This window comes from Populus trichocarpa, chromosome 7 (assembly GCF_000002775.5).
Source record: "Populus trichocarpa isolate Nisqually-1 chromosome 7, P.trichocarpa_v4.1, whole genome shotgun sequence".
Classification (NCBI taxonomy): domain Eukaryota; kingdom Viridiplantae; phylum Streptophyta; class Magnoliopsida; order Malpighiales; family Salicaceae; genus Populus; species Populus trichocarpa.
The window spans coordinates 1550539-1575774 of record NC_037291.2 but is presented as its reverse complement, the minus strand read 5'-3'; the positions used below and the strand labels follow the sequence as shown (position 1 = coordinate 1575774).

General features: G+C 32.1%; 2 protein-coding genes across 6 annotated transcripts; both read left to right on the top strand.

The window, feature by feature from the left end:
• Window positions 1-2420: 2420 nt before the first annotated feature.
• LOC7495499 (AAA-ATPase At2g18193) lies at window positions 2421-13833 on the top strand. 4 transcript variants are annotated; one of them, XM_052454336.1, is made up of 3 exons: window positions 2421-3329; window positions 12829-13123; window positions 13235-13833. In XM_052454336.1, exons 1-3 carry the CDS (start codon window positions 2644-2646, stop codon window positions 13649-13651), a joined length of 1398 nt encoding a protein of 465 aa, XP_052310296.1. In that variant the 5' UTR covers window positions 2421-2643; the 3' UTR covers window positions 13652-13833. The 4 variants fall into 4 exon arrangements, with proteins under 4 accessions (XP_052310296.1, XP_052310297.1, XP_052310298.1 ...); XM_052454338.1 differs by lacking the exon at window positions 12829-13123 and adding an exon at window positions 3738-4010 and having other exon boundaries at window positions 2423-3624; window positions 13508-13833; XM_052454337.1 differs by lacking the exon at window positions 12829-13123 and having other exon boundaries at window positions 2421-3624.
• LOC7495501 (thioredoxin domain-containing protein PLP3B) lies at window positions 8795-24632 on the top strand. Of its 2 annotated transcripts, none has more exons than XM_052454340.1 (9): window positions 8795-8845; window positions 21990-22081; window positions 22944-23018; window positions 23101-23148; window positions 23246-23388; window positions 23521-23593; window positions 23724-23785; window positions 24142-24239; window positions 24305-24632. In XM_052454340.1, exons 2-9 carry the CDS (start codon window positions 21998-22000, stop codon window positions 24412-24414), a joined length of 693 nt encoding a protein of 230 aa, XP_052310300.1. In that variant the 5' UTR covers window positions 8795-8845; window positions 21990-21997; the 3' UTR covers window positions 24415-24632. The 2 variants fall into 2 exon arrangements, with proteins under 2 accessions (XP_052310300.1, XP_002310266.1); XM_002310230.4 differs by lacking the exon at window positions 8795-8845 and adding an exon at window positions 21735-21891.
• The last annotated feature ends 604 nt before the right edge of the window (window positions 24633-25236 follow it).

The following is a 25236-nucleotide window of genomic DNA, read 5'->3' as shown; positions in this document are numbered from 1 at the left end:
GATAATGAGTTATGTTTTTATATATAAATTTAAAAGAAACTGTTATTTCATTTAATTTAGTAATGGTGTGAAACAGTTATAATTGTTTATACCTAACCTGCTAACCAACATCCTAGAAGCGTAGTTATTTACAATATATATAGTCTATATTCACATGAATTATTTCTTAATTTTTTCATATTAAATATTAAAATTTCAAATGTATTTTTTTAATTTTTTCGAGTTAACTTAGATTGACTCATGTCAAGGTGCGCGCAAATTAGCCCAGGCATCCACTTTAATAAATAAATAAATAAGTTCGATAACTATTTCCATAAATAAACAAAGATGGGATGCGATCATACATCGCCATTTCAGCATTGACCAATAAAAAAAAAAAGACTTTTATTATTATTTCAGATGCCGCAAACATTAGCACGCAGCCCCTTTTCTCTTTTTGTTTTTTTTTTTTCTTACCAACCTTTTCTTTTGACATTAAAGATTAAACATTAAAGAAGCCTGTAGGTATATTTATTGAACTGAGATTTGGGATTCAATTTGGTACAAGACCGGGTCAAATGTTACGAATCAATTAAAAAACAATTAAAAAGAAAAAATATATATAAATTTTAACAAAATCAATCAAATCATGAATTAATCAAATCAACTCTAAATTAATATTTTAAGCATTACTAGTATTTTAGGCATTACCTACCCACTGGATCGTGCTTGTAAGCTGTAAAAGAAAGAACAAGAAGAAGAAGAAGAAGCTAAAAGGGATTTTGATATGATTATTGAACTGAGTATATTACAAAGCAACCAAAATATGATTATTAAGCACGTCAACTTCATTAGTGGAGTTTCACATACGCTCTAAACTCTTTCCACATATAAAATATATTGATATAGACTTTATTTAATTCGATTTTTCGATACCACCAAACGTTTTTGTCTGCTATGGTGCTCGAATTCATCTCTTGTCTCCCTTCTCTCTGTGAGCTTGTGAGGTGGTATCCCTAGTTTTCTTTCACCTTCACGTGCGACTATTTAGAATTACAGTAGCGGTTATGATTTAAAATGTTTTTTTTGTTTAGAAATAAATTAAAATAATATTTTTTTTATTTTTAAAAAATTATTTTTAAGATCAGCACATCAAAACAATCCAAAAATATAAAAAAATTATTTTTTAATAAATAAAAAAATTTAAATTTTAAGAGAACGCGATTTCAACAGCATTCCCAAATATTTTTTTTTATCAATAAAATAAAGGATCGTGCGATAGAGAGAGAGGGGGGAAACTCCATGATCAGACCCTCAAATATAATCAAGGTTTCAACTCTATACTCCACATATAAAAAAGTCTCAAAATCACGTAATTAAGCACATCCAATGCAATTTAAGGCTTTTGTACACTATAATCAAAATTTTCCATCAAATAACCTCCAAAAAGTTTAATTAACACACAATCTAGATGTACATCAAGAAAGAAGCATAAGAAAAGGAAATTCAAGATACTACTATTGAAAATCATAGATTATTTGACTAAGGCTACACTAATGACATCCTTTCAAGCTAAAAATCACTTGAGTTGTTTCTTTTTGTTTTTGAATACCCGTAAAGTGAAGCAGTAAGAGAATGACACTGAATTGAATGGTTAGTTTGACAAATTATTTTGAGAAAATGTAAAACATACATGAAATTCTGAAAATTTTTATAAAAAAGATTATCAATAAGTATGCGCATATTTATTGAAAATAACTTTTATTGATAGATGAAGGATGATAAAATTTCCATAAATTTAAAAGATCTATACCAATAGAGGAATTTAATGGGAAAAAAAGAACTACTAATGAAAAGAAAAGATATTATTCCAATAAGATTTAAATTCAATCAGACTTAACCAATTAATAATATCATTTAAGATTGTAATAACTTTATTGATTGAGAGGAGTGCTATTATTATCCACTTAAGATCAAATCCCACCAAGTGGATTAATTGAAATCTAAGTCGGGTCGAGTTTTTAAAAAAATAAAAAAAAATTAATCTAATATGACTTAAAAAAAACTTAGGTTCACCTATTATCCATTCAGCTTGGAAAAAAAAAACTTCGCTTAAGCCTATTGATTTTTTTTCTTTTTATTTTTTTTATTTTTTTATAAAATAAAGAATATTGGATTGATAAATTCACATAACTCGTGATTCAAGGCAATATCATTTTCCATAGATGAAAAGTTAAGATTGGATGTATCATTATAACTTAATAGTTGCCCTAGACTTTTTGTAGATGAATGACCTAATTGTAACCTCAATGATAGTTAAAGAGTGTATATGTAGTTTGGCCAAACATTTGGCATCCCTATCCATCTAAACTTACCATGAGGACTAATCCCTCTTAACACCTCTCATTTCATTGAATATTTGCTGTCCTAATTATGCAAGACTCTGCCTTTAATGGGTAAGCTAGCTGATCACATGCTCCTATTAGCAACCGGCTCACATTTCCTTGCTGAAGAAGGATACGAAGAATAGACCATCACGATAGCTTCCTTCACTAGCCTATAAATTCGTACTCCAAGGCTCATATATCTCACCAACCAGACACCATTAGCCCTCTCTGAATCTCAAAAAGGTCCCCTAGTTTCACGATCTTTGCAACCATCACCATGTTTTCTCCAACGAACATGCCTCAATCAGTATCCACATTATTCTCTGCTTATGCCGCTTTTGCAGGATCAGTGATGCTTATCCGTTCCATGGCAAACGAACTAATCCCTTATGAGCTTCGCTCTTATTTATCCACTGCTATTCGCTACCTCTTCACTCCTCTCTCCCCTAACATCACCCTTGTCATTGATGAGCATTGTGGCATGTCTCGCAACCAAGTTTATGATGCAGCAGAAATCTATCTCAAAACCAAAATTAGCCCATCAACAGAGAGACTCAAAATCGGCAAGACACCAAGACAAAGGACCTTCTCTGTCGCAATCGAAAAAGGTGAGGTAGTTACAGATGTGTACGAGAATATCAAGTTGAAGTGGGCTTTTGTGTGTACAGAACCACAAAACAACAGTCACTCCGGAGAAAAAAAGCGTTTTGAATTGTCCTTTAACAAGAAGTACAAAGAGAAAGTTATGGATCGTTACTTGCCTCATGTTTTGAAGAGGGGTAAAGAGATAAAAGATGAAGAGAAGGTTGTTAAGCTTTATAATCGTGAGTGTCCTTTCAATGATGAGGATGGGGGTGATCATGGTGGCATGTGGGGGTCCATAAATCTTGAACATCCCTCTACTTTTGATACTTTAGCTTTGGATCCAGAGTTGAAGAAGATGATAGTTGATGATTTGAAGAGGTTTTTGGGAAGAAAAGACTTTTATAAGAAAGTGGGCAAGGCTTGGAAACGTGGGTACCTGCTGTATGGACCACCTGGGACTGGAAAATCAAGCTTGATTGCTGCCATGGCTAACTATCTCAAGTTCGATATCTATGATTTGGAGCTAACTAGTATATATTCTAATTCCGATCTGAGGAGGGTTCTTCTGTCCACCACGAATCGGTCAATCTTGGTGATTGAGGATATCGACTGTAATATGGAAATGCGGGATCGGCAACAAGGAGAGGATCAGTATGATGGTTCTAACTCCAGGGTTAGTAATCATTTCCCTTCAAGCTTAAAATTTTATAATCTGCAATTTATATTGTTTGTTCACAAAATGGCCTGATTTGTTAATTTGATTCTGTTCTTGTGTCTTTTTTGCAGTTGACACTATCTGGATTGCTGAATTTCATTGACGGATTGTGGTCAAGTTGCGGTGATGAGCGAATCATTGTGTTCACTACCAATCATAAGGACAGGCTAGACTCTGCTCTGCTGCGTCCTGGTAGAATGGATGTGCATATTAACATGTCTTACTGCACACCTCAAGCATTCAGTATTCTGGCTTCTAATTACCTTGGCATTCGCGACAAGAACCATTATCTCTATGACGAAATTGAAGGGCTAATGGAGAGTACTAACGTAACCCCAGCAGAGGTAGCAGAGGAACTAATGGCAAGTGAAAATGCTGATGTTGCCCTTGAAGGACTTGTTAACTTCCTTAAGCGGAAGTATAGTGAAGCTAATGAAGTTAAGAGTGAAGAGAATGGCAAAGTTGGAGATGAAGAAGCAAAGAAACTGAAAACTGATGTTGATGAAAAGAAAATAGTTAATAAGTTTATTAATAGGAATAGAATTCTTCGAGCTGCAAGAGGTGTAAGAAGAAGAAATTGTGGGCGAAGAATGGTTCCCCAAAATTTTTTCGGTATCTGAACCTTTTCTGGATGTTGAAAATTTTGCTTCTTGTAAAAATGTTCTGAGATTGATTAATTAGCCCCTTTGAAAATCTTCATCCTCTTAATTGCCCCTTTAAAAGTACTATTACTATCCATGGCAGTTGAAATTGAAATCCTTGATTTGGGTCTTCAATCTCCATAATTCCTCTATTATTCATAAAATGGCGAAGTGGAATCGTTAACAAAGGCTAATATGATTTATAATGAGGAGGCTTTCCTCATCTTTATATGTGCAATTCTTTATGAAATGTCTAGTTTGCTAGCTACTAGATGAAATGCTCTCTCCTGTCATTGAGTGTAGAAAAATGAGAAATTTCTCTAGCAGCAATAATGCAAAGGAAATTTGGTTGTCAGAGGAAAACAACAAGAAATAGCATTGAACCTGGCTTGGATGGAAATGGAAACCTTTTGTGTTCTTGCATAACCGCGTGGAAATATAACCCACAAATGGTCTAGAATTTTGCGAAAACTTGGTCATGGAAACTGTTAATGGAGTAACAAAAAAGTTCAAAGCAATTGCATAGAGTAGATGCTTGTTAAGTTTAGCTAAAAGGCCTTTCACTTTGGCGTTGACATCATATATCACTTTAGTACCATTTTCTTGTGTGCTTATCATATAATAGAGGATGCTTCAGTGCATTAGTTTTTTTGCATCTTTGCCTTCTCCACTTATTTAACTCTGGATTTCCAGATTCCTACGAAAAGAGTTGTTCCTGCTTCCCATTGTAAGTCCAATCTTTTGGGAATTTTTATTCTTGTCTCTTTCAACCTGTTAAAATAATAGGTTCCTTGCCTTCAATTTGATTCGAATTTTGTGCTGCAGGACAAGTGATTTGTTTCAGAAACATCATCTGGTCATCTGTTGTATAGGGGAGAGTGTTAACAGTGAGCAAAGTCAACTACAAGTGTCAGGTTCCTGACTCAAAAGACTTGTTATTTATTATTATTTTTTCTTTTATTGAGGAATGAACTTGTTCTCCGTTTGGTTTGTGTCTGCTTTCTTGCTTCCTGCCATAGTGTAGCTCTCTTTCTTGTTTCTAGTTTGAATACGATAGTTACTAGGATCGGAAAAGTGGGTTTGCAGCCAATATTGTTGGCATTGTTTCTTTCTGTTTGTATGCGTGGGTTCTGGGTTGCAATTATAATGTGGATGCTGATTAATGCCAGTGTTTCTGTTTGGTAAATTATCAGCCCCAGAGAGTATCTGGGCTTGACATAAATGGCTCAATTCAACAAAGCCAAATTGCATTTTAGCTCATAATATTAAAAAAATGAGCTGTTGAGGAGTTAACTTTCTCTATATAACAGCTAAACGAGTACTCTTTTCTGTTCAGAATCATGATGGGTTTATGCAGAAGTTCTGAAATTGAAGGCAGTACTTGATTGTTTATGCAACAGACACCAGTTCCTATGTTCTTAGCGAATGCATCATTACTTGATAGTTCAAGTAGAAGTCCTGTTTTGTCCCTAAAATTGCATTTTTAGCTCATCCTGATGGCAAACTTGATAAAAGCTACATGAGCTCTGTCTCCAGTTTTATCCAGGTAAGTTAAATACTACCTGGATCAATCCCATTTCACTTCATGTGCTAAGATATCTCTCGATATCTTCTGGAAATCTTGCTATGACGCATGAAACCCTTATTAGAGAGAACAACAGTGTGTGGAAAATTGAGCGATTGATGATGGAATCTCTCTCAGATTTAGAAATGGAGTGGAAAATGGTGCAATAATTGATGCCATCTACGAAAATTGTAAATGCAAGTTGGGGTCCGAATTTGGTGTCTTTCCCGGTGGAAGATGGTTGGTTTAGAGGGGTGTTCGGACACAGGGAGAATACAGGAGATAATGTAAAACCAATGTAGCTGTAAGTCTCCTATTTTGCTTTTGTTTCTTGCCTGTGACAGGTATGCTATCAGCTATCAACGAGAGTACTGCTGTGATTTTTTGCACTGCACTTACAGATTTTCAGCTATTAATTCCTGCTATTTGTTTAGATTCTTGGACTATCTTATCTCTACATTTTTTGTACTGGACTATTGTTTTGGTTCCTATCTCTCATCTGTTTCGTTGATTCTCAAGCTACTATTTCAATGTTGCCATTCATAGTAAATAGGATTTCAATCTCGCTCGCAGCTTTCTGCTACTCTTGCTAATGTCCTCACAGGTCTCGGGAATTGCTGGATTATGCTTTTGGCTGCCTGTACAATCATGTTTTTTTCTCCCATTTCCCCTCCACTGTGTACTTGGTGTAAATTTGTTTTTCAATTGAAAATGCTTTAAAACAATGTTTTTTAGTTATGTTTTTTTTTTAATTTCTGACATTATCACATCAAAACTGTTAAAAAACATAGTTTGATGTTTTGTTTATGCAGAAAACAATTTTAAAAGCAAGTTTAATCACGAAAATAAACACTCCCTGTAATTGTGTTGTCATTTCAGCTAACCGTATCCTGGTATTGTTGCACAATCTCTGCCGGTGAGAGTTTTTTTGTGTTGGTGTTGTGGTACTTTGTGTGGGAGGTTTTCCAGCTCAGGAATTGGCTTACACACTCAGACTGCTGTAAAAACTGACGTGCTTATTCTTGTTTCAATTCAAGTATTGTTTCGGCCTATACCCCTGTTAGGTTGCTGATTGAGGCCAAGCACTTGGCTGCCATTGTATCTTCTCCTGCCTTTTAGGCATCTCCAGAGGGATTAGCCAAAACAAAAGTCAAAAAATCTTCCTGTTAATTTAGCATATTATGTTCTGTTTTAGCAGCTCTATCAGGGTAGCCAAAACAAAAACCAGAAGCATGGAGGAAGAAGATTATAGTCGTGGGCTAACAAAAATTTGTCTTTTTCATCTTGTCTCTCGCTTTCCTTTTCTAAAATCGAATAATAACACCAAGCTTTCACTTCAATTGTCATATTTAAATGAGTTGTTAAAATATTTTTTTTAAGTTGAAAAACACAAAAAAATAAATTATATTTGCACTATTTAAATAACTATATTAATAATTTGGTTATTTTAAATGACTTTTGTCATTAAAAATACTCTTAGCTTTTTTGGCTCCTTATATTCCTGTATTCTAGATTGTTCAAAGAATTCATTCTCGTCCTTGAAGAGTGAAATTACGACTCCTATTTGTTTGTTGGAAAGTAGTTTTTTTTAGAAAATATTTTTTTTAAATAAATTCCTAAAAAGTAAATTATTTTTCGATATTTGATAGTATCATAGAAAATAAGTTGAAAAACACTTTCCAGTGTTTGGCTGTGTCATGGAAAATGAGTTGTAAAATAAATTATTAATATTTTTTCAAGTTTATTAAAATAATAAGGAACAAATTTTACAAATTAAAAAGTTGAATGAGAAAAAAATTTTAAAAAAAATCTAATTTTATAAATTATCTCAAATAAAATAAATAACAATCAAAATAATAGAAATCAAATCTAACAGATAAAAAAGTTGAAAGATGATGAAATTAAAAAAAAATCATAATTTCATAAATTATTTTAAATAATTAAAATAAATAACAATCAAAAGAATGAGGATCAAATTTGATACATAAAAAAATTCAATTAAGAAAATAATAAGAGAAAAGCAAATAACAATTATAAAAATAAAGATCAAAATTGATATAAAAATCAAATTAAATCAAATTCTAAAAGATAAAATTGAAAAAAAAAAGATTCAAAACAAAATATATAGCAATTAAAAGTTTAAGGACCAAATTGATATAATCAGCAAATAACATGACATTTTAAAAATTTTCATAACTTCTAAAAAGTGTTTTTCGTCTAAAATAAAAGGAAAATACTTTTCTAGAAACCAAATCAAATTTATTTTTGACTAGAAAGTTTTTTTATTGACAAATATTTTTAATAATAAATAAATATAAAAAATATAAAAAATTATTTTTCATGAAGCAAAGGGATTATGTGATCTCTGCTAGGCCTAACTTCTTCAAAGACTGGCGCCTTATTAATGTCTAAGTCGTCAATGTACTCCAACACTTGGCAACATGAAACTACATCAATATGTCATTGACAATATCATCGTTAGCTATATTTGGAAGTCTCAATGATGAATTTCTTAATTCTAGCATAATGATTAAATTATTTTTAATTAATTTGAAATTAAATTTATTTCAAATTAAATCATATAATAAATAAATCCAATCTCATGGATTAACTATGCGAGTTGTTGATCTATTCATAACCCAAATCAAATTTTAAATGATATTAAATGAAAATTAACTTGATAAAATCAAATCAACTCGATAGATCAACTCATGATCTAATAAACCGAGTCAAGACCCTATCAAATCTACTTCACATAGCAACTGACCTGCCGGTAACTTAACTCATGAGAAAAGCAAAAAGATAGCAATTAAACGATGTCTCACGCACTCAAAACTAACTATGGGATGGTGCTAATGACATGTCCCTTGCTTTTGTGGGTGAGTTAATTAAAATAGCCCCAGCATTGCACCAGCCCCCTTCACCGCCCTTAATTTTCTTCCTCTTTCATTGTTTCAGATCGAACTTTGCTAAGGTTCCAATTCCAACGTGTAATACTACTGTAAAAAAATCTAAAGATTATTTATAAAACTATGACGACGTGAATTTTTTCATAAATACATATGATTTTTTTATATGAAATTTTCATGTGGATCAGTTTAGTGTACATGTCATATAATAAGCACCCACATATTAGTTTCAGGTATTTTTTATACCTTAATTTATAAGAACAATTGCTTCATTTCTTAAAAGGAAAAATATAATATGCATCAGTCTCAATAACTCTAATTAATATCCAGTCTTAATAGAGCATTGACGAGGAAACATTTAGAAACAATGTTTTATTACAATAAAATTTCATAATTATAACGACTTTATAATTACATCAGCAAAATATTGTTTTTCAAAGATTTTATTTTTACACAAGATTCATTAATCAAATATTAAATTCATCAATTAAATATTTAATATTTATTAAAAATAAATATATTTATATGAACAAAATAAATACAACATGTAACCGTCCAATTAGCTATAGGATATATACATTAACACTAGATGCAATGTTCTTTTTGATCATTGAGTGTAGAAAAATGAGAAATTTCTCTAGTAGCAATAATGCAAAGGAAACTTGGTAGTCAAAGGAAAGCATCAAGAAAAAGCATTGACCCTGACTTGGATGGAAACCGCGTGGAAATAAAACCCAAAAATGGTCTAGAATTTGTGAAAAGTTGGTCATGGAAATTGTTGATGGGGGTAACAAGAAAGTTCAAAGCAATTGCATGGAGTAGAATTTTGCTTATGCTTGTAAAGTTTAATTGCAAAAGGCTTTCACATTGGTGTTGACATCATATATTATTTTACTACCTTTATCTTGTGCTTTATCAAAAAATTAAATTTTTAACACTAACTAAATATAAAAATATATCATTTTAATATTTTATATTATTAAAAAATGTTGGTATATTAAATAAAAAAAACACATTAATTATTTATGTCTTTTTTATTTGAAAATAGTAAAAAAAACCTATGAAAAAACACATTAATTATTTATGTCTTTTTTATTTGAAAATAGTAAAAAAAACCTATGAAAAAACTCTTTTATATATATATATACATTCACTTTTATCAACAATGTTTTGATTTAATCATTATAGCATGAAATGTATCTACTCTATTAAATCATGTTTGTCCTCAACACCATAGTCATTAAATCTTTAAATAAGATTTAAAACTCTTTTCGAATATCATTGCATCTTGTGCAAGGATTTACTATCAATACTATTTGAAAACATATAGAACACTTTCTATAATTCATTTAGAGTGATAAGTTCTCTATTGATTACTCAAATAACTTTATGTAATTCATGCTATACCAAATATGTGTCCATTTATTACACTTGATTAAGACAACGTGTAACAAGATCAAAGCATAACATTCTCTATATAAGATAACTTAGTGATATCAAATCTAAAGATCACTTGTACAATTGTCACGTAAACTTTTCCATAAACACATGTGATCTTTTCATATGGAATTCTCATGTGGATCAGTTTAGTGTACATGTCATCTAACAAGCACCTACATATTAGTTCTAGGTACCCCTCATACCTCAGTTTATGAAATTAGTTGTTTCCTTTCATAAAAAGAATATTATAATATGTATCAGTCTCAACAACTTTAATTAATGTTCAGTCTTAATTTACGAACAATATTTTGATACAATATGAATCTCATAATTATAACGACTTTATAATTTTATTTGTAAAATATTTTTGTTCTAAAGACTTTATATTTACTCTAAGTTCAATAATAAAACATTTAATGAATATTATAGATAAATAAAACTTTCATTAAAAATAAATATATTTACATGAATAAAATAAATACAATATTTAATCAATCAACCAATTAGCTATATGATATATACTCTAACACTACAATGTACTTTCTAATAATTGAGAGTAGAAAAATAAGAAATTTCCCTATTAGCAATAATGCAAAGGGAACTTGATTGTCAAAAGAAAACATCAAAAAGGAGTAAGAAGAAAGTTCAAAGCAATTGCAGAGTAGAATTTTGCTTATTCTTGTAAAGTTTAACTGCAAAAGGTTTTCACATTCACATTGACGACATTGACATCATATATTACTTTATTACCCTTATCTTTTGCTTTATTAAAAAAATTAAATTTCTAACACTAATTAAATATAAAAACATATAATTTTAATATTTTACATTATTAAAAAATAGATTGAGAACTATGTAAGAGATTGAGAAGCATCCGAGGTTACCCCAAAATAACATTACAAAACAACGACACGCACTGCAACTTAAATGGAATCTCCTTGCTTTTATGAACTGTAAATAACAAATACACACACCATCATCCTTCGAGAGAGGGATATCTCACACTCATCCGTAGAAGTGAACCAGATTGGATGCGATCTATTAAACTATTGTCAGATGTTCCGAATCTATTAAAAAAAAGAGAGAAAATTAATATTGTTTTGAAGTTTTCATTTTCTAAAAAGAAATTAATTAGATTTAATGAAATATATCGAAACACGGGTTAATCGAATCTAATCAAACCAATTCTAAATTAATTATTTTTTTAGACTTGACTGACCCACTGGGCCGTACATTGCTTGTAAGTTGTAAAACAAAAAAGATTAAAGGTGAAAAGGTAATGAGTATAACATAAAGCAACCAAAGTGTCATTATTGAGCATGCTAAATTCATTAGAGGAGCTTAATTAAATCCAATTTAAGGCTTTTGTACACTATATAATCAAATTTTTCCATAAAATGGCCACGTATCAGTAACCTCCAAAAAGTTTAATTAACACAATCTAATAGATGTATATTAAGAAAAAAGCATAAAAAAGGCAAAATAAAAAAAATAATTCTTTAATTGATACTATTATTGAAAATCATAGATTATTTGACTAAGGCTATGCTAATGACATCCTTTCAAGCTAAAATCACTTGAGTTGTTTCTTTTTGTTTTTCAATACCCATAAAGTGAAGCTGTAAAAGAATGACACATAAATTGAATGGTTATTTTGACAAATTATTATGAGAAAATGTAAAATATACATGAAATTTTGAAAAAAATATAACTATAAGTATTATTTTTTTAAATATTATTTTTTCCATTGCATATTGAAATAATATAAAATATATAAAAAATTAAGTTCAAATAAAAAAAATATTTAAAAAATCATAAACCGGGTTGCGGTACAGCCCCAAAAAAAAAAAAGACCACCACGATAGCTTCCATGGCTCGTCTATAAATTAGACCTCAATGGCTCATATTTCTCACCAGTCACAAACAATTAGCCCTCTCAGAATCTTTGCAACCATAGGTCCATAACCATGTTTTCTCCAACGAACATGCCTCGATCAGTATCCACATTATTCTCTGCTTATGCCTCTTTTGCAGGATCAATCATGCTTATCCGTTCCATGGAAAAGGAACTAATCCCTGATGAGCTTCGCTCTTATTTATCCACTGCCATTCCCTACCTCTTCACTCCTCTCTCCCCTAACATCACCCTTGTCATTGATGAGCATTTTGGCGTGTCTCGCAACCAAGTTTATGATGCAGCAGAAATCTATCTCAAAACTAAAATTAGCCCATCAACAGAGAGACTCAAAATCGGCAAGACACCAAGACAAAGGACCTTCTCTGTCGCAATCGAAAAAGGTGAGGTAGTTACAGATGTGTACGAGAATATCATGTTGAAGTGGGCTTATGTCTGTACAGAGCAACAAAACGACGGTTACTCCGAAGAAAAAAGGAGTTTTGAATTGTCCTTTAACAAGAAGTACAAAGAGAAAGTTATGGATTGTTACTTGCCTCATGTTTTGAAGAGGGGTAAAGAGATAGAAGATGAAGAGAAGGTTGTTAAGCTTTATAATCGTCAGGGGTCCATAAATCTTGAACATCCTTCTACTTTTGATACTTTAGCTTTGGATCCAGAGTTGAAGAAGATGATAGTTGATGATTTGAAGAGATTTTTGGGAAGAAAAGAATTTTATAAGAAAGTGGGCAAGGCTTGGAAACGTGGGTACCTGCTGTATGGACCACCTGGGACTGGAAAATCAAGCTTGATTGCTGCCATGGCTAACTATCTCAAGTTCGATATCTATGATTTGGAGCTAACTAGTTTGTCTTCTAATTCCGATCTGAGGAGGGTTCTTCTGTCCACCACGAGTCGGTCAATCTTGGTGATTGAGGATATCGATTGTAGTGTGCAAACGCGGGATCGGCAACAAGGAGGGGATCAGTATGATGGTTCTAACTCCACGGTTAGTACTCATTTCCCTTCAAGCTTAAAATTTCCTAATCTGCAACTTATATTGTTTGTGCACAAGATGGCCTAATTTGTTAATTTGATTCTGTTCGTGTCTTTTTTGCAGTTGACACTATCTGGATTGCTGAATTTCATTGACGGATTGTGGTCAAGTTGCGGTGATGAGCGAATCATTGTGTTCACGACCAATCATAAGGACAGGCTAGACCCTGCTCTGCTGCGTCCTGGTAGAATGGATGTGCATATTAACATGCCCTACTGCACACCTCAAGCATTCAGTATTCTGGCTTCTAATTACCTTGACATTCGCGACAAGAACCATTATCTCTATGACGAAATTGAAGGGCTAATGGAGAGTACTAACGTAACCCCAGCAGAGGTAGCAGAGGAACTCATGGCAAGTGAAAATGCTGATGTTGCCCTTGAAGGACTTGTTAACTTCCTTAAGCGGAAGCATAGTGAAGCTAATGAAGTTAAGAGTGAAGAGAATGGCAAAGTTGAAGAAGCAAAGATTCTGAACTGATGATGATGAAAAGAAGAGAAAATAGTTAATAAGTTCAGTAATAGGAATAGAATTCTTCGACCTGCAAGAGGTAATCGTGGGCGAAGAATGATAAAAAATGTTCGTTGTCTGAACCTTTTCTGTATGTTGAAAATTCTTCTTGTAAAAAGGTTCTGAAATCGATTAATTAGCCCCTTTGAAAATCTTCATCCTCTTAGTTGCCCCTTTAAAAGAAAAAAAAATTTAATTCTTTACTTGATACTATTATTGAAAATCATAGATCATTTGACTAAGGCTATACTAATGACATCCTTTCAAGCTAAAATCACTTGAGTTGTTTCTTTTTGTTTTTTAATACCCATAAAGTAAAGCAGTAAAAGAATGACACATAAATTGAATGGTTAGGTTCGCAAATTATTTAGAGAAAATGTAAAATATACGTTAAGGAAAAAAAATTTATAAGTAATTACTATTATAAAATCTATAATTATATATATTAAATGAATTTCATGACTTTTTGGTTTAGTCTTTTAGTTTTACATGACACTTAGGTTTTCTAGTGTTCTTTAATGTTTTTTTTTTTTATGAATAAACTACTTGTCTTGTATTTTTTGGAAAAAAAAATATATAAAAAAAATGTATGAATTTTTCTTTTATGTTTTATTCTAAATATATATGTTTTTACTTGTTCTTTGTTTTTTAACATATTATCAACACGATCACTCTAATTAATTTATATTGAAATTTTGGCATGCATGAACTCCTATGTTATGTGGCTTATATCAATTTTTAATATTATTTTTCTTTTCATTATTGTTCATACTTTATGGAATGTATGTGGTTCTGTAACTTTTTTGACAAATTTTATTTTCTTTTTATTCATCAAGATTTAAAATTTATGAAGAACTAGTATTGACACGATCCAAATCCCGGGTCCATTACCAGCAACGTAGGAGCGGTGCCAGCGAGACACCATACCTACACTAAGCCTCAGAACAGACATATCAAAAGAACAAGTTATTTAAAAATATACAGCATTTTATAATCTTCTAAAATATTATATTATTCAAAACTAATAAAACCAATAAGCATAATTTTTAACCAATCGTTAGATCAAGCTGAAAGTTTGCTAGAAATTTTCAAAGATCTTTTTTTATCTTGGTGTAAAATTTCAGGACGATATATCGGATCAAGTTGTCCAAATCTTGCTATGTATTTCCTGAGATTTATAGTTGTTTGCCATTGATAAAGGGTGCACTGAACAATAGTATAGTAAAGTATAGACATGATATCTCTAGACTTGATGATATTCTTAATTAGTTGCATAGATCTTGTGTGTTTAGTAAGATTGACTTGAAAAATAGTTATCATCAAATTAAGATGAAAGTAGGGAATGAAAGGGAAAATAACTTTAAGATTAAATGTGAATTGTCTGAATGGTTAGTCATGTTGTTTAATCTTACCATTGCATATAGTAATTTAATGAGATTGATGAATCATATATTGTGTGATTCATAAGTAGCTTTGTTGTTGATTACTTTGATGATATTCATGGTAAGCATATTAAGCATTTATAATTTTTGTTTAATATGTTATAAAAGAAATTGTTATGTGCTAAACTATTAGATTGGAAAAAATATTCACCATTTAAAATAGTATATGGTTTAACTTTTCTAGATTTGATTTCTTTATTTATTGATGAAAGAATTAGATTTGATGACAATAGAAAAGCACAAGTGATGAAAGCATTGCTTAAGAAGGTATACCAATATTTTGAGAAAAAGAATGAGAAGTACGCATTTCAAGCAAACAAAAGATGAAAAAGGGTTATCTTTGAACTAGAAAATTGGGTTTGGGTGTATATGCGTAAAGAGAGATTTCTTGGACATAAAAAATCAAAGTTGATGCTTAAAAGAGATGAAAAAGAATGAAAAGTATGCATTTCAAGCAAACAAAAGATGAAAAAGGGTTATCTTTGAACTAGAAGATTGGGTTTGGGTGTATATGCGTAGAGAAAGATTTCTTTGACATAAAAAATCAAAATTGATGCTTAAAAGAGATGGTTCATTCAGATTCCTTGAAGGATATGCCCACAAAGTGGATTTATAAGGTGAATATAATGTTAGTGATATATTCAAAGTTTTTGATCTATCTTTGTTTGATATAAGTTATGATTCGAGATCGAATCCTTTTGAAGAAAAAGATGATGAGGTGATCCAGGCTATGACATCAAAGGATCCATTAGGAGTATCCAATAGGTCTATTCTAAGATCTAAAACGAAGTGGATGCAAGAGAAGTTCAATTGGCTAAGTCAAGATGCTTGGGTTAAAAAGGTTCAATATGTTAATCAAGACCTTTGTCTACTTTCCGGGTCATATTTGAAGTTATAGAAGAAGTTTGGATGCGATTCCAATTAGGTTGAAAACTAGACTTTTGTACCTTTCCAACTATTATGGTAAATCCGCTAATTCATCCGAACAATAGAGAACGACATATTTGAAGTTGGGTCTAGAATCTTCCAGCAAAGTGCAAAAACAAAAAAGACATGGTTTCATTAAGAGTTATGGATTTCATTCACTATAAGGAGTCCTTAATGTTATTAGGAACTTGTGTGGCAGTCTTTGACTTACTTATTTTACAATAATTCCATATCAAACAAAAAAAATTAATTGGCCAAAAATTAATTCTTATTTTTACAATGCATCAGTCTTTTGTTCACCAAGGATTTTTCAACCATTATTTCTCTTGGGTATTTTTCACTGTCATATGCAGCAAATGCTGAAAAATAATCTTAGACTATTGTTTTATTTATTTATTTATGTTATTTTAAATCTTATTTTAATTAATTTGGGTTTTATTTCAATCGAGTACATGTCTAACCCATTAGTTTTAGGATTTACATATAAATACTCTTATATAAATATTTTTTTTTAGTTTTGACAATAATAACAAAATTGCTGCATGTTATGTGTGCTCTGTGTGTGGTGAGTGATTCTCATACTTTAGTTCTTGATTGAACTACTCAAACTTATCGAATGACTGACTAATCTTCATGGGGATTTCTATACTTCTCGTTCGTGTCTCGATATAGGCGTAGGGTAAGGTGGTCTTCTTTAGAGTTTTGGTTCTTCAGGAAAAGATTCCTACTGGGTCAAGCTCAAATTCAAACCAGATCTTTGCCTTCTTGAGAGGAAATCAATTTGTTTGTAGATTTACGGATCCTTGTATCCATAGTGAGTAAAGTCAATTGTGAGTGTCAAATTCCTGATTCAAAAGACTTGTTATTTATTATTCTTTTCTTTTATTGAGGAATGGACATGTTCTTAGTTTGGTTTGTGTCTGCTTTCCTATTTTATGCGATGGTTGTAGTGTAGCTCTCTTTCATGCTTCTAGTTTGAATATGATAGTTACCAGGATAGGAAAAGAGGGTTTGCAGCCAATATTGTTGCCATTGTTTCTTTATGTTTGCATGTATGGGTTCTGGGTTGCAATTATAGTATTGATGCTGATTAATGCTAGTGTTTCTGTTTGGTAAATCATCAGCCCTAGAGAGTATATGTTTCGTTGATTCTCAAGCTATTGAGATTTTCTCCTTGCGGTGGAATTTCAATGTTGCCATTCATAGTAAATAGGATTTCAATCTTGCCCGCAGCTTTCTGTTACTATTGATAATGTCTTCACAAGTCTTGGGAATTGCTGGATTATGCTTTTGGCTACCTGTACAATCATGTTTTTCTCTCATTTCCCCTCCACTGCTTCGTGTGTATTTGGTAATGTAGTGCAATTGTTTTTTAATTGAAAATGCAACAAAACAATTTTTTTTTCATATTTAATATTAGCACATCATGTCACGATATTAAATATGCAAGTCTATTTTCTTTTTCGATCACACTCATGTCGTGAATGGAGGGTTAGCCAAGTTAACTCGGGTTAGCTCAGATTTTTTTCCTTGATTTTTTATGAGTTTTGTTTTTCAATTTCATCATTTTGCATCAGATTATTTATCCTTGAGCTTTGTCATTTTTTACTTATCTTTCTGTTTGGTTATTCCAAGAGCGGGTTGGAAAAATTAACTTGGATTAGTTTAGGTTTTTTTTTACATTTTTTTTAATGAACTTGTGTTTTTTTGCTAGGTCCTTCTTTTGAAATTCTTTTTTGTATCTCGATATCATATCACGGGTTGTAAGTTCGTCAAGTTAGCTCGAGTTTACTCGGGTTTTCTTCTTTGGTGTTATATTTTTTTTTTCATCTTTGACATTAGGCTATTAGGTTTTGAACTTTACGATTTATTTTCGCTTTTCTTTATGCGTGTTGTTTTGATCTTATATTTCAAGTCATGTTTTAATAAATTTAACCCGATTTGTCTCAGATTATCGTCGCCTAAATATTTTTTTTTAGCGTTGAAAAGATTTTACACGGCCCGTGGCATAGCACGGGCTACCCATCTAGTTAATGTCTAGTCACCAATATACTCCAACACTTCTACATCAATATGTCATTAACAACATCCTTATTAGCTATATTTGAAAGTCTTAATCATTAATTTCTTAATTCTAACGGTATGAGTAGTCTATTAACTTTGTTATAATTCAAATTTTGATCTATTTGCTTTTAATTTAATTTCAGAGAGGATAAAAATTAGATATAAGATTAGGGATTGATTTCAGTTGAAGGTGTGATTTATCAACTTGTAGAAAATCAGAGACTATAATGTGGTTTTTCCCCTTTTCCCCTGATTTTCAGTTTGAAAAACATCATCAGAATATTTTCAGTTCTTTTGATTTTTAAATTTTAAACAAATTTTGAAAAAAAGATAGAGTTTGTGTTTGTTTGGGACTTCAAAACTTTTGTACAATAAATACAACCCTAAGCCACAGATAACATAGGGCATTATAAGAAACAAAAAAAACACACACACACACACAACAAAACCTAACCCTATTTTTTCAGCTACTGTGCCGTCGTCCCCCTATCTTCACCAATCTATTTATACGCATTGATCTTTCTCTTTGTTGCCAAAGCTTGACCCTTATTTTCTCCATCACAACCTCAATCTTAACTTATAGTTTACATCCCTTCCTCTCTTCACTACTAGTCCACCAAACCCAACCAGCACAACAACTTCCCCTCACTTCTCTCTTCCTTGTGGTAGCATCACCCACAGCAGCAACAACAACACTCATTGTTATTAAACCTGGACCGACCTGACAAGTCGACCCGGGACCCTGTCCGGGAAAGACAAAAATCGACCAGTGCAACAACCTGGCAAAACTCGGTTGACCCATGACCCAGGCGACCCCGATGAACCCGGACGAGACCCGATATTTTTTTTCAAATGTGGTTTTTCACCTATACCCCTCTTTTTTTATATATATTTTTAGTTGGTTATTAACACTTTTTAAAGTTCACTATATAAATACTAGAAAATTGTTTTATTTTTTCAATGTGGGATTTGAAACCCTTTAGTATATAGTATATATACTCTATGTTTCCAAGAAAAAAGTTATTTTTTCAATGTGAAATTTGAAATCCTTTTAGTATATATAGTATATATATACTTTATATTCACAAGAAAAAAGTTAAGTATTTTCAATGTGTGATAAAAAAAATTTTTGGTTTAAATATTTCAACTTAAAAGGATAACATAATATCTTTTCAATATGGGATTTAAAGGTCTTTCATATATATACTCTATGTTCATAAGAAAGAAGTTATTTTTTCAATGTGGGATTTGAAGCCCTTTAATATATATATACTTTATGTTCACAAGAAAGAAGTTATTTTTTCAATGTGGGATTTGAAACCCTTTAATACATATATTCTATGTTCATAAGAAAAAAATTGTGTTTTTTCAATGTGGAATAAATTTTGGTTTAAACACTTCAACTTAAAAGGATAATATAGTATCTTTTCAATGTAGGATAAAAAACTTTTTAAAATATTCTTTTAAACTTCATTATTTACAATATATATAGCCTATATTCATATGGATTGTTTCTTAATTTTTTTCATATAAAATATTAAAACTTCAAATATTTTTTTAATTTTTTCGGGTTAACCCAAGTTGACTTATGAAACCTGGGACCCGGCCCCTCACTCCCGATTCGAATTTGATAACTATGACAACACTAGCCTCATTTTATCCCTTAACCGTCAGTCACCACTCGTCCAATAAAAATTAAAAAGAGAGAAAAGTAATAACCATCATCTCCTCCCAAAAGCAGCCCATCTCTAGCCACAAAGCCCAGCACCGTTGATTTCTTCCCCTTCACCTCCTTCCAGCAACTGATTCTTTCACTTGTGATAGCAACAACATCCACATCGAAACCAATGTCGTCGCTACCCAACAACCAGATTAGTCACCTAAAGAAGAAGAAAAGAAAGATAAAACCGAGAGGAAGAAAGAATCACATCTAAAAAAACAGAAATAAAATTAAAATCAACTATTTGTCTGTGTCTTTTCTTTTTCAGGTGACAGTGATTCATTGCTGGCAGAGGAGATCTGAAAGAGAGAGCAAGTTGAACCTTAAGGCGGCCGGATCTCCTTCCTCGAGTAGTGGTGGGTGTCACCACCAGTGTGAGAGTGAAGAGGATACCGCGGGGCTTCACATCCAACAACCTATACGCTCCTCTAGTAGGAGTGGAACATGAATCTATGAGCCAGCAGTGGTGGTGGCCTGTGGTACACGGGCCACCACTGCTCCTTCATGTCCAGCGCATCCATACAACTTTTGACTTTTTCTGAATCTTGTTAGGAAGATGTTCTGCAAATTTTGGTTGATTTTGTGTGTTTTTATTACATGTACTATGTGTAATTGTAATTGTGTGGGAGTGAATTAGTGAAATATTTGTGTTGTATTTTATTTTATTTTATTTTTTTTGCTTTTGTTAAAACAAATAGCATAAACAATAAAAATCCCATAAATTTTGTTTTTTTAAAAAAAAAATTGCATATGGCTAGGCTAAAAAAAAAACATCTCTTTGCATAATTTAGCATACAAAATACCATGATTAGCCTAAAAAATAAAAAATAAAAATATCATTTTGTGTTTTAGCATAAAAAAATGTTTTTTTTTTCATGCATTTTTAGGCTTGATAACAAGTTTATCAAGCTTATTAAAAGCTTGGCCCAAATATAATGACTCATTGGATCTATATATAATACCAAAAACTCATCTATTTAAAAGGGTCCAAAAACCACTTCTCTCATTCTCGCATGTCAAATGACCATTGTAAAAATTCAATCCAAAAGTGTTTGAGGTAAGTAGATTCACGACAAGTATCAATCCTAGTATTCACAAACGCCAAAGTAAAAAATATCAACTCTGATATTTATTGACATTAGAATAAAAAATATCAACCCTAATATTTACTGACATCAAAGTCAAGAATATCATACCTTTTCTTCACGTAATATTTATGAACGCCAGAGTTGAAAGTATTTGTAGTTGAATATTTATTGGTGCCAAAGTTAGGAATATTATAGGCATACCATCAAAAGCTTAATACAACAAATACTTAGCAATTTAAGACAAAATCAGCAATGCAACCTATCTCAGATACAATGTTTAAAGGGTGATAGTATCTTTCATTTTGCATAATTAGTCTCATACCATAGAATCTCTATTGACCAGTTAGGGTTCATAGTGACCATAATACTAGGTGACGACTCCTTAAACCAGACATTTTTCTTTTTAAGAACAAGATGTCAAATATCTATTTTTTTTTTAATCTTAAAAGCCGTCGCAATGTCAAGTGTGACAAACTTGATTTGAAATTAGATTTATTTCAAGTTAAATCGTATAACAATTAAATCCAACCTAACAGATTAACTTTGTAATTTGTTGACTTGTTTATAACTCAAATTAAATTTTAAATTAAATTAATTAAGAGTTACTCCATATAATCAAGTCATGATAAATCACTCGGGATCTAATTAATTTACTAAAAACCCTATCAAAGGTCCGGTTTATTTTTTTTAATGGTAATAATAAATAAATAATGCAAACTCCAAAGTTTCAGGTATAAACATGGTACTTCACGTAGCAAACGAACTGCCGGTAACTTAACTCATGAAAAATGCAAAAAGGCAGCACCTAAACGTCGTCTCACACACTCAAAACTAACTAGTGGTGGTGCAAACGACATGTCCCTCGATTTTGTGGGTGGGTTAATTAAAGGAAACCCATCATGGCACCACTCCCCTCCATTGCCCTTAATTTTCTTCCTCTTTCACTGTTTCAGATCGAACTTTGCTAAGGTTCCAATTCTAGATCTGCTTCACTTTCTCTTTTTGATATTTTAATTTTCTTTTTTAAGACACTAATCTTAATTGTGTTATGATTCGTTTTTTTGCAGACAGGAAAATGGATCCTGATGCAGTTAAATCAACATTGTCAAATTTGGCATTTGGCAATGTAATAGCAGCAGCTGCTCGTGATTATAAGAAGGTTTGGTCTTTAAAGTTGTCTTCTTTTTTTTATTTTCTCAAATGGGTTTTTGTCGAAACCGTCGCATATGTCTTTGCTTACTGTTGGGTCTTTGTTTATTTGAAGGAATTTGATGTAAAGCTTGCTTTATTTTTTTTGGATTTCTTTCAACTTTAAGCCTTCAATGAAGGAAACCCACTTTGCATCCCTTAATGTTTTGTGGTTTATCAGGTTTGTTGTGTGGCTTTGAAATTTATTGGAGAAGAAATTTATTGCTTTATGAGAATGTTGATGGAAGAAAGAGGGAAGCTTTCTTGCTTCTGCTTCATAGAAAAGATTGAATTTTGGGCAAATTGATGCCTAAATAGTGTGTTGGTGATTAAAGTGGAAATTTTGAAGAACTTTTGCCAAATTAAGAAGTGATTGTAGAAATCCAGGTTTCCTGTGTGTACGTGCCCATTGGGAGATCAGTTTACTGGATCAATAGTAATTAGGGGCAAATATATGGTCCAATGATAGTTAACAGTTTGCAACAGAGATGGGGATGCATTTCAGGTTGTGTGCGAGCACATACCTTTTTTATGTACTCCTATTGCTTTTGTTGTGCTTGTTGAATTGCTAAAATATATTATGGTGTTCTCAGAGTTCTTAACTGGAAGGCTTTTGCTTCCAACAATTATAAAATACTGATTTTGATTGGGGAAACGGGTGGTCAAACTTAATTCCTGGCTGTACATATTAGCCTTTTCCATTCATGGTTGGTAAAGATATATGTGATTGAATTGATCTGACGGACTGAATACTCAAATAAAAAGGTGGCGTTGAATTTGTTATCTTTGATTTTTTTTACAGTTATTATTGACATTACATGCTTATGTTACAGGAAATTCTTGCTCAAGAGAAGTTAAAGTCGTCGAGTTCTTTCAATGAAGAAGTTGACCTTGATGAGTTGATGGATGTAAGTTTGATGTTTCATTAATATTGGTACTTGCATTTTCCATGATCTCATTTATTGAAAGTTGCTTGCATTTGTTCTGTAGGATCCAGAGCTGGAAAAATTGCATGCAGACAGGATTGCAGCTCTCAAGGTAATAAGTTCATATTCCTTATTTTACCACATGTATGTTTAGAAATGATTAAGCTTTCTGAAACTGCTAAAATTCACCATAGGATTTGTTTGAATAGAAAGAAGCCGAGAAACGAGAAGCCCTACAGAGGAAAGGCCATGGGGAATACAGGGAGATAAGCGAGGGGGATTTCCTGGGTGAAGTCACTGGGACTGAGAAAGTAATTTGCCATTTCTACCATAAGGAGTTCTATCGATGCAAGTAAAGCACTTAAATCCTCTCTTGCACGCACACGCACACGCACACATGCACGCATGCACTTGCTACTGGAATTGACACATTCTATGTGCTTTATGATCTATGATGTGTGATCATGTTAATCAACTACCCTAGGATAATGGATAAGCATTTGAAGTCTCTTGCACCAAGGCATGTTGATACCAAATTCATCAAGCTGGATGCAGAGGTCTGTACTTGAATTTTTGTTGTTTGCTTAGGCAGCTAAATTGAAATCACAGTTTTGTTTATTGCAAATGTCTGCTCTAGTGTGTAAAATGAGTTGACGTACATTGTACTTATTTCCAAATCAAATGCAGAATGCACCCTTCTTTGTTGCCAAACTTGGAGTGAAAACATTGCCTTGTGTCATGCTTTTCAGGTGAGGCCACATTCGTTGCATTTTGTTTTATTTATGCTCATCTTGAACGATAGTTTCTTGAAGTCGAGAGAAGAACATAGACATTGTATTTTGGCTTTGCTTTCATGATTCTATTTACTTGTAAACTAAGTGGTAATGGCAGACATGTAGTTGGGGGGAGAATGATTTCAACCAATCAATGCTAATGATTACTGAATGATTAGCCAAAGTGTGCTATTGTTATGCTTCAAGCTATACATATCCATCTTCTCTTCTGTGACCTTAATATTTGAGTTTTGCATCAGATATTGAAATGCAGAAGTTACATTTTTGTTTATCAGGTATTATACTAAGATATGTACTGTTCACTTTTTCAGTAAAGGGATTGCAATAGATAGACTGGTTGGCTTTCAAGATATAGGAGGAAAAGATGATTTTGCCACTAGGACTCTTGAGATTATACTGATAAAAAAAGGTAACTGTCCAACTTGCTGTGCATTTGATAGCTCCCGGCCAAGTCTCTAAACCATTGTCTTACAGGTATAATTAGTGAGAAGAAAGATAACGAAGATGATGAAGATGATGATTACCATGAAAACAGTCAAAGGACAGTAAGATCGTCTACCAATCCTGATTCCGATTCAGATTAAAAAACCGGAAACTGCAACTTTGGGCTTCAGTTATCTGTTTCTTTTGAAATTTGAGCATGTATTATTATTCTTGCTTGTTATTTCTATCAATTATACCTGTAGTTTCATTCTCCTCATTGGAAATTACTCAGGAACATTTTTTATTCTCTGAGAACTGAATTGCTGTCTGATCCTGATGGGAAATGTGGAGTTAAATGAATAGCACTTTTGTTGCAACAGCTCCGTATTTCAAACATACAGCTAGTGGCAAGTGATATCCAGTAGCAAGTGATACGAGCTTGTTTTTAAAAACCTGACTTATTCTACTCACTGAAGACATTTGATCTTTTGGTTTAGAGATTTCATCATAAAGTTAAGAGATAATTATACTTTCTTGCACAACAAACTTAAACCGGTGTCAAAATTTTCCAGCTGATAGTTACAGTTCTGCATGGCAGCTTGATGGAAATGTGACTAACCAATTGATGAGCATGACAGCTGCTCCTCAAGGGCTGGTGGTATTCCTATTAATATTCTGCAGTTTTCAAGTCGTCATTGAAATGTAAAAGCATTAAAGATGAAGATGAATATCAGGTGTCAAAAGGATTTCTAGCTCTAATTGTAAGATGGGTTAACTCAAATCGTTCTGTCCTAAAGTTTTTCGCCTGAGTGCTTCTTTAACTTCATTTTGATTTATCTGGTATTCCCTGTAATATTATGGTGTTGTTTGGCTTGCTGGCTTGCGTTCTAATTATATTTTTGAAAAGTCTTGAATATTTTTTTCTTAATTTTAAATTAATTGTGTTTTTGAATATCAAAAATATATTTTCAAAAATAAAAAAT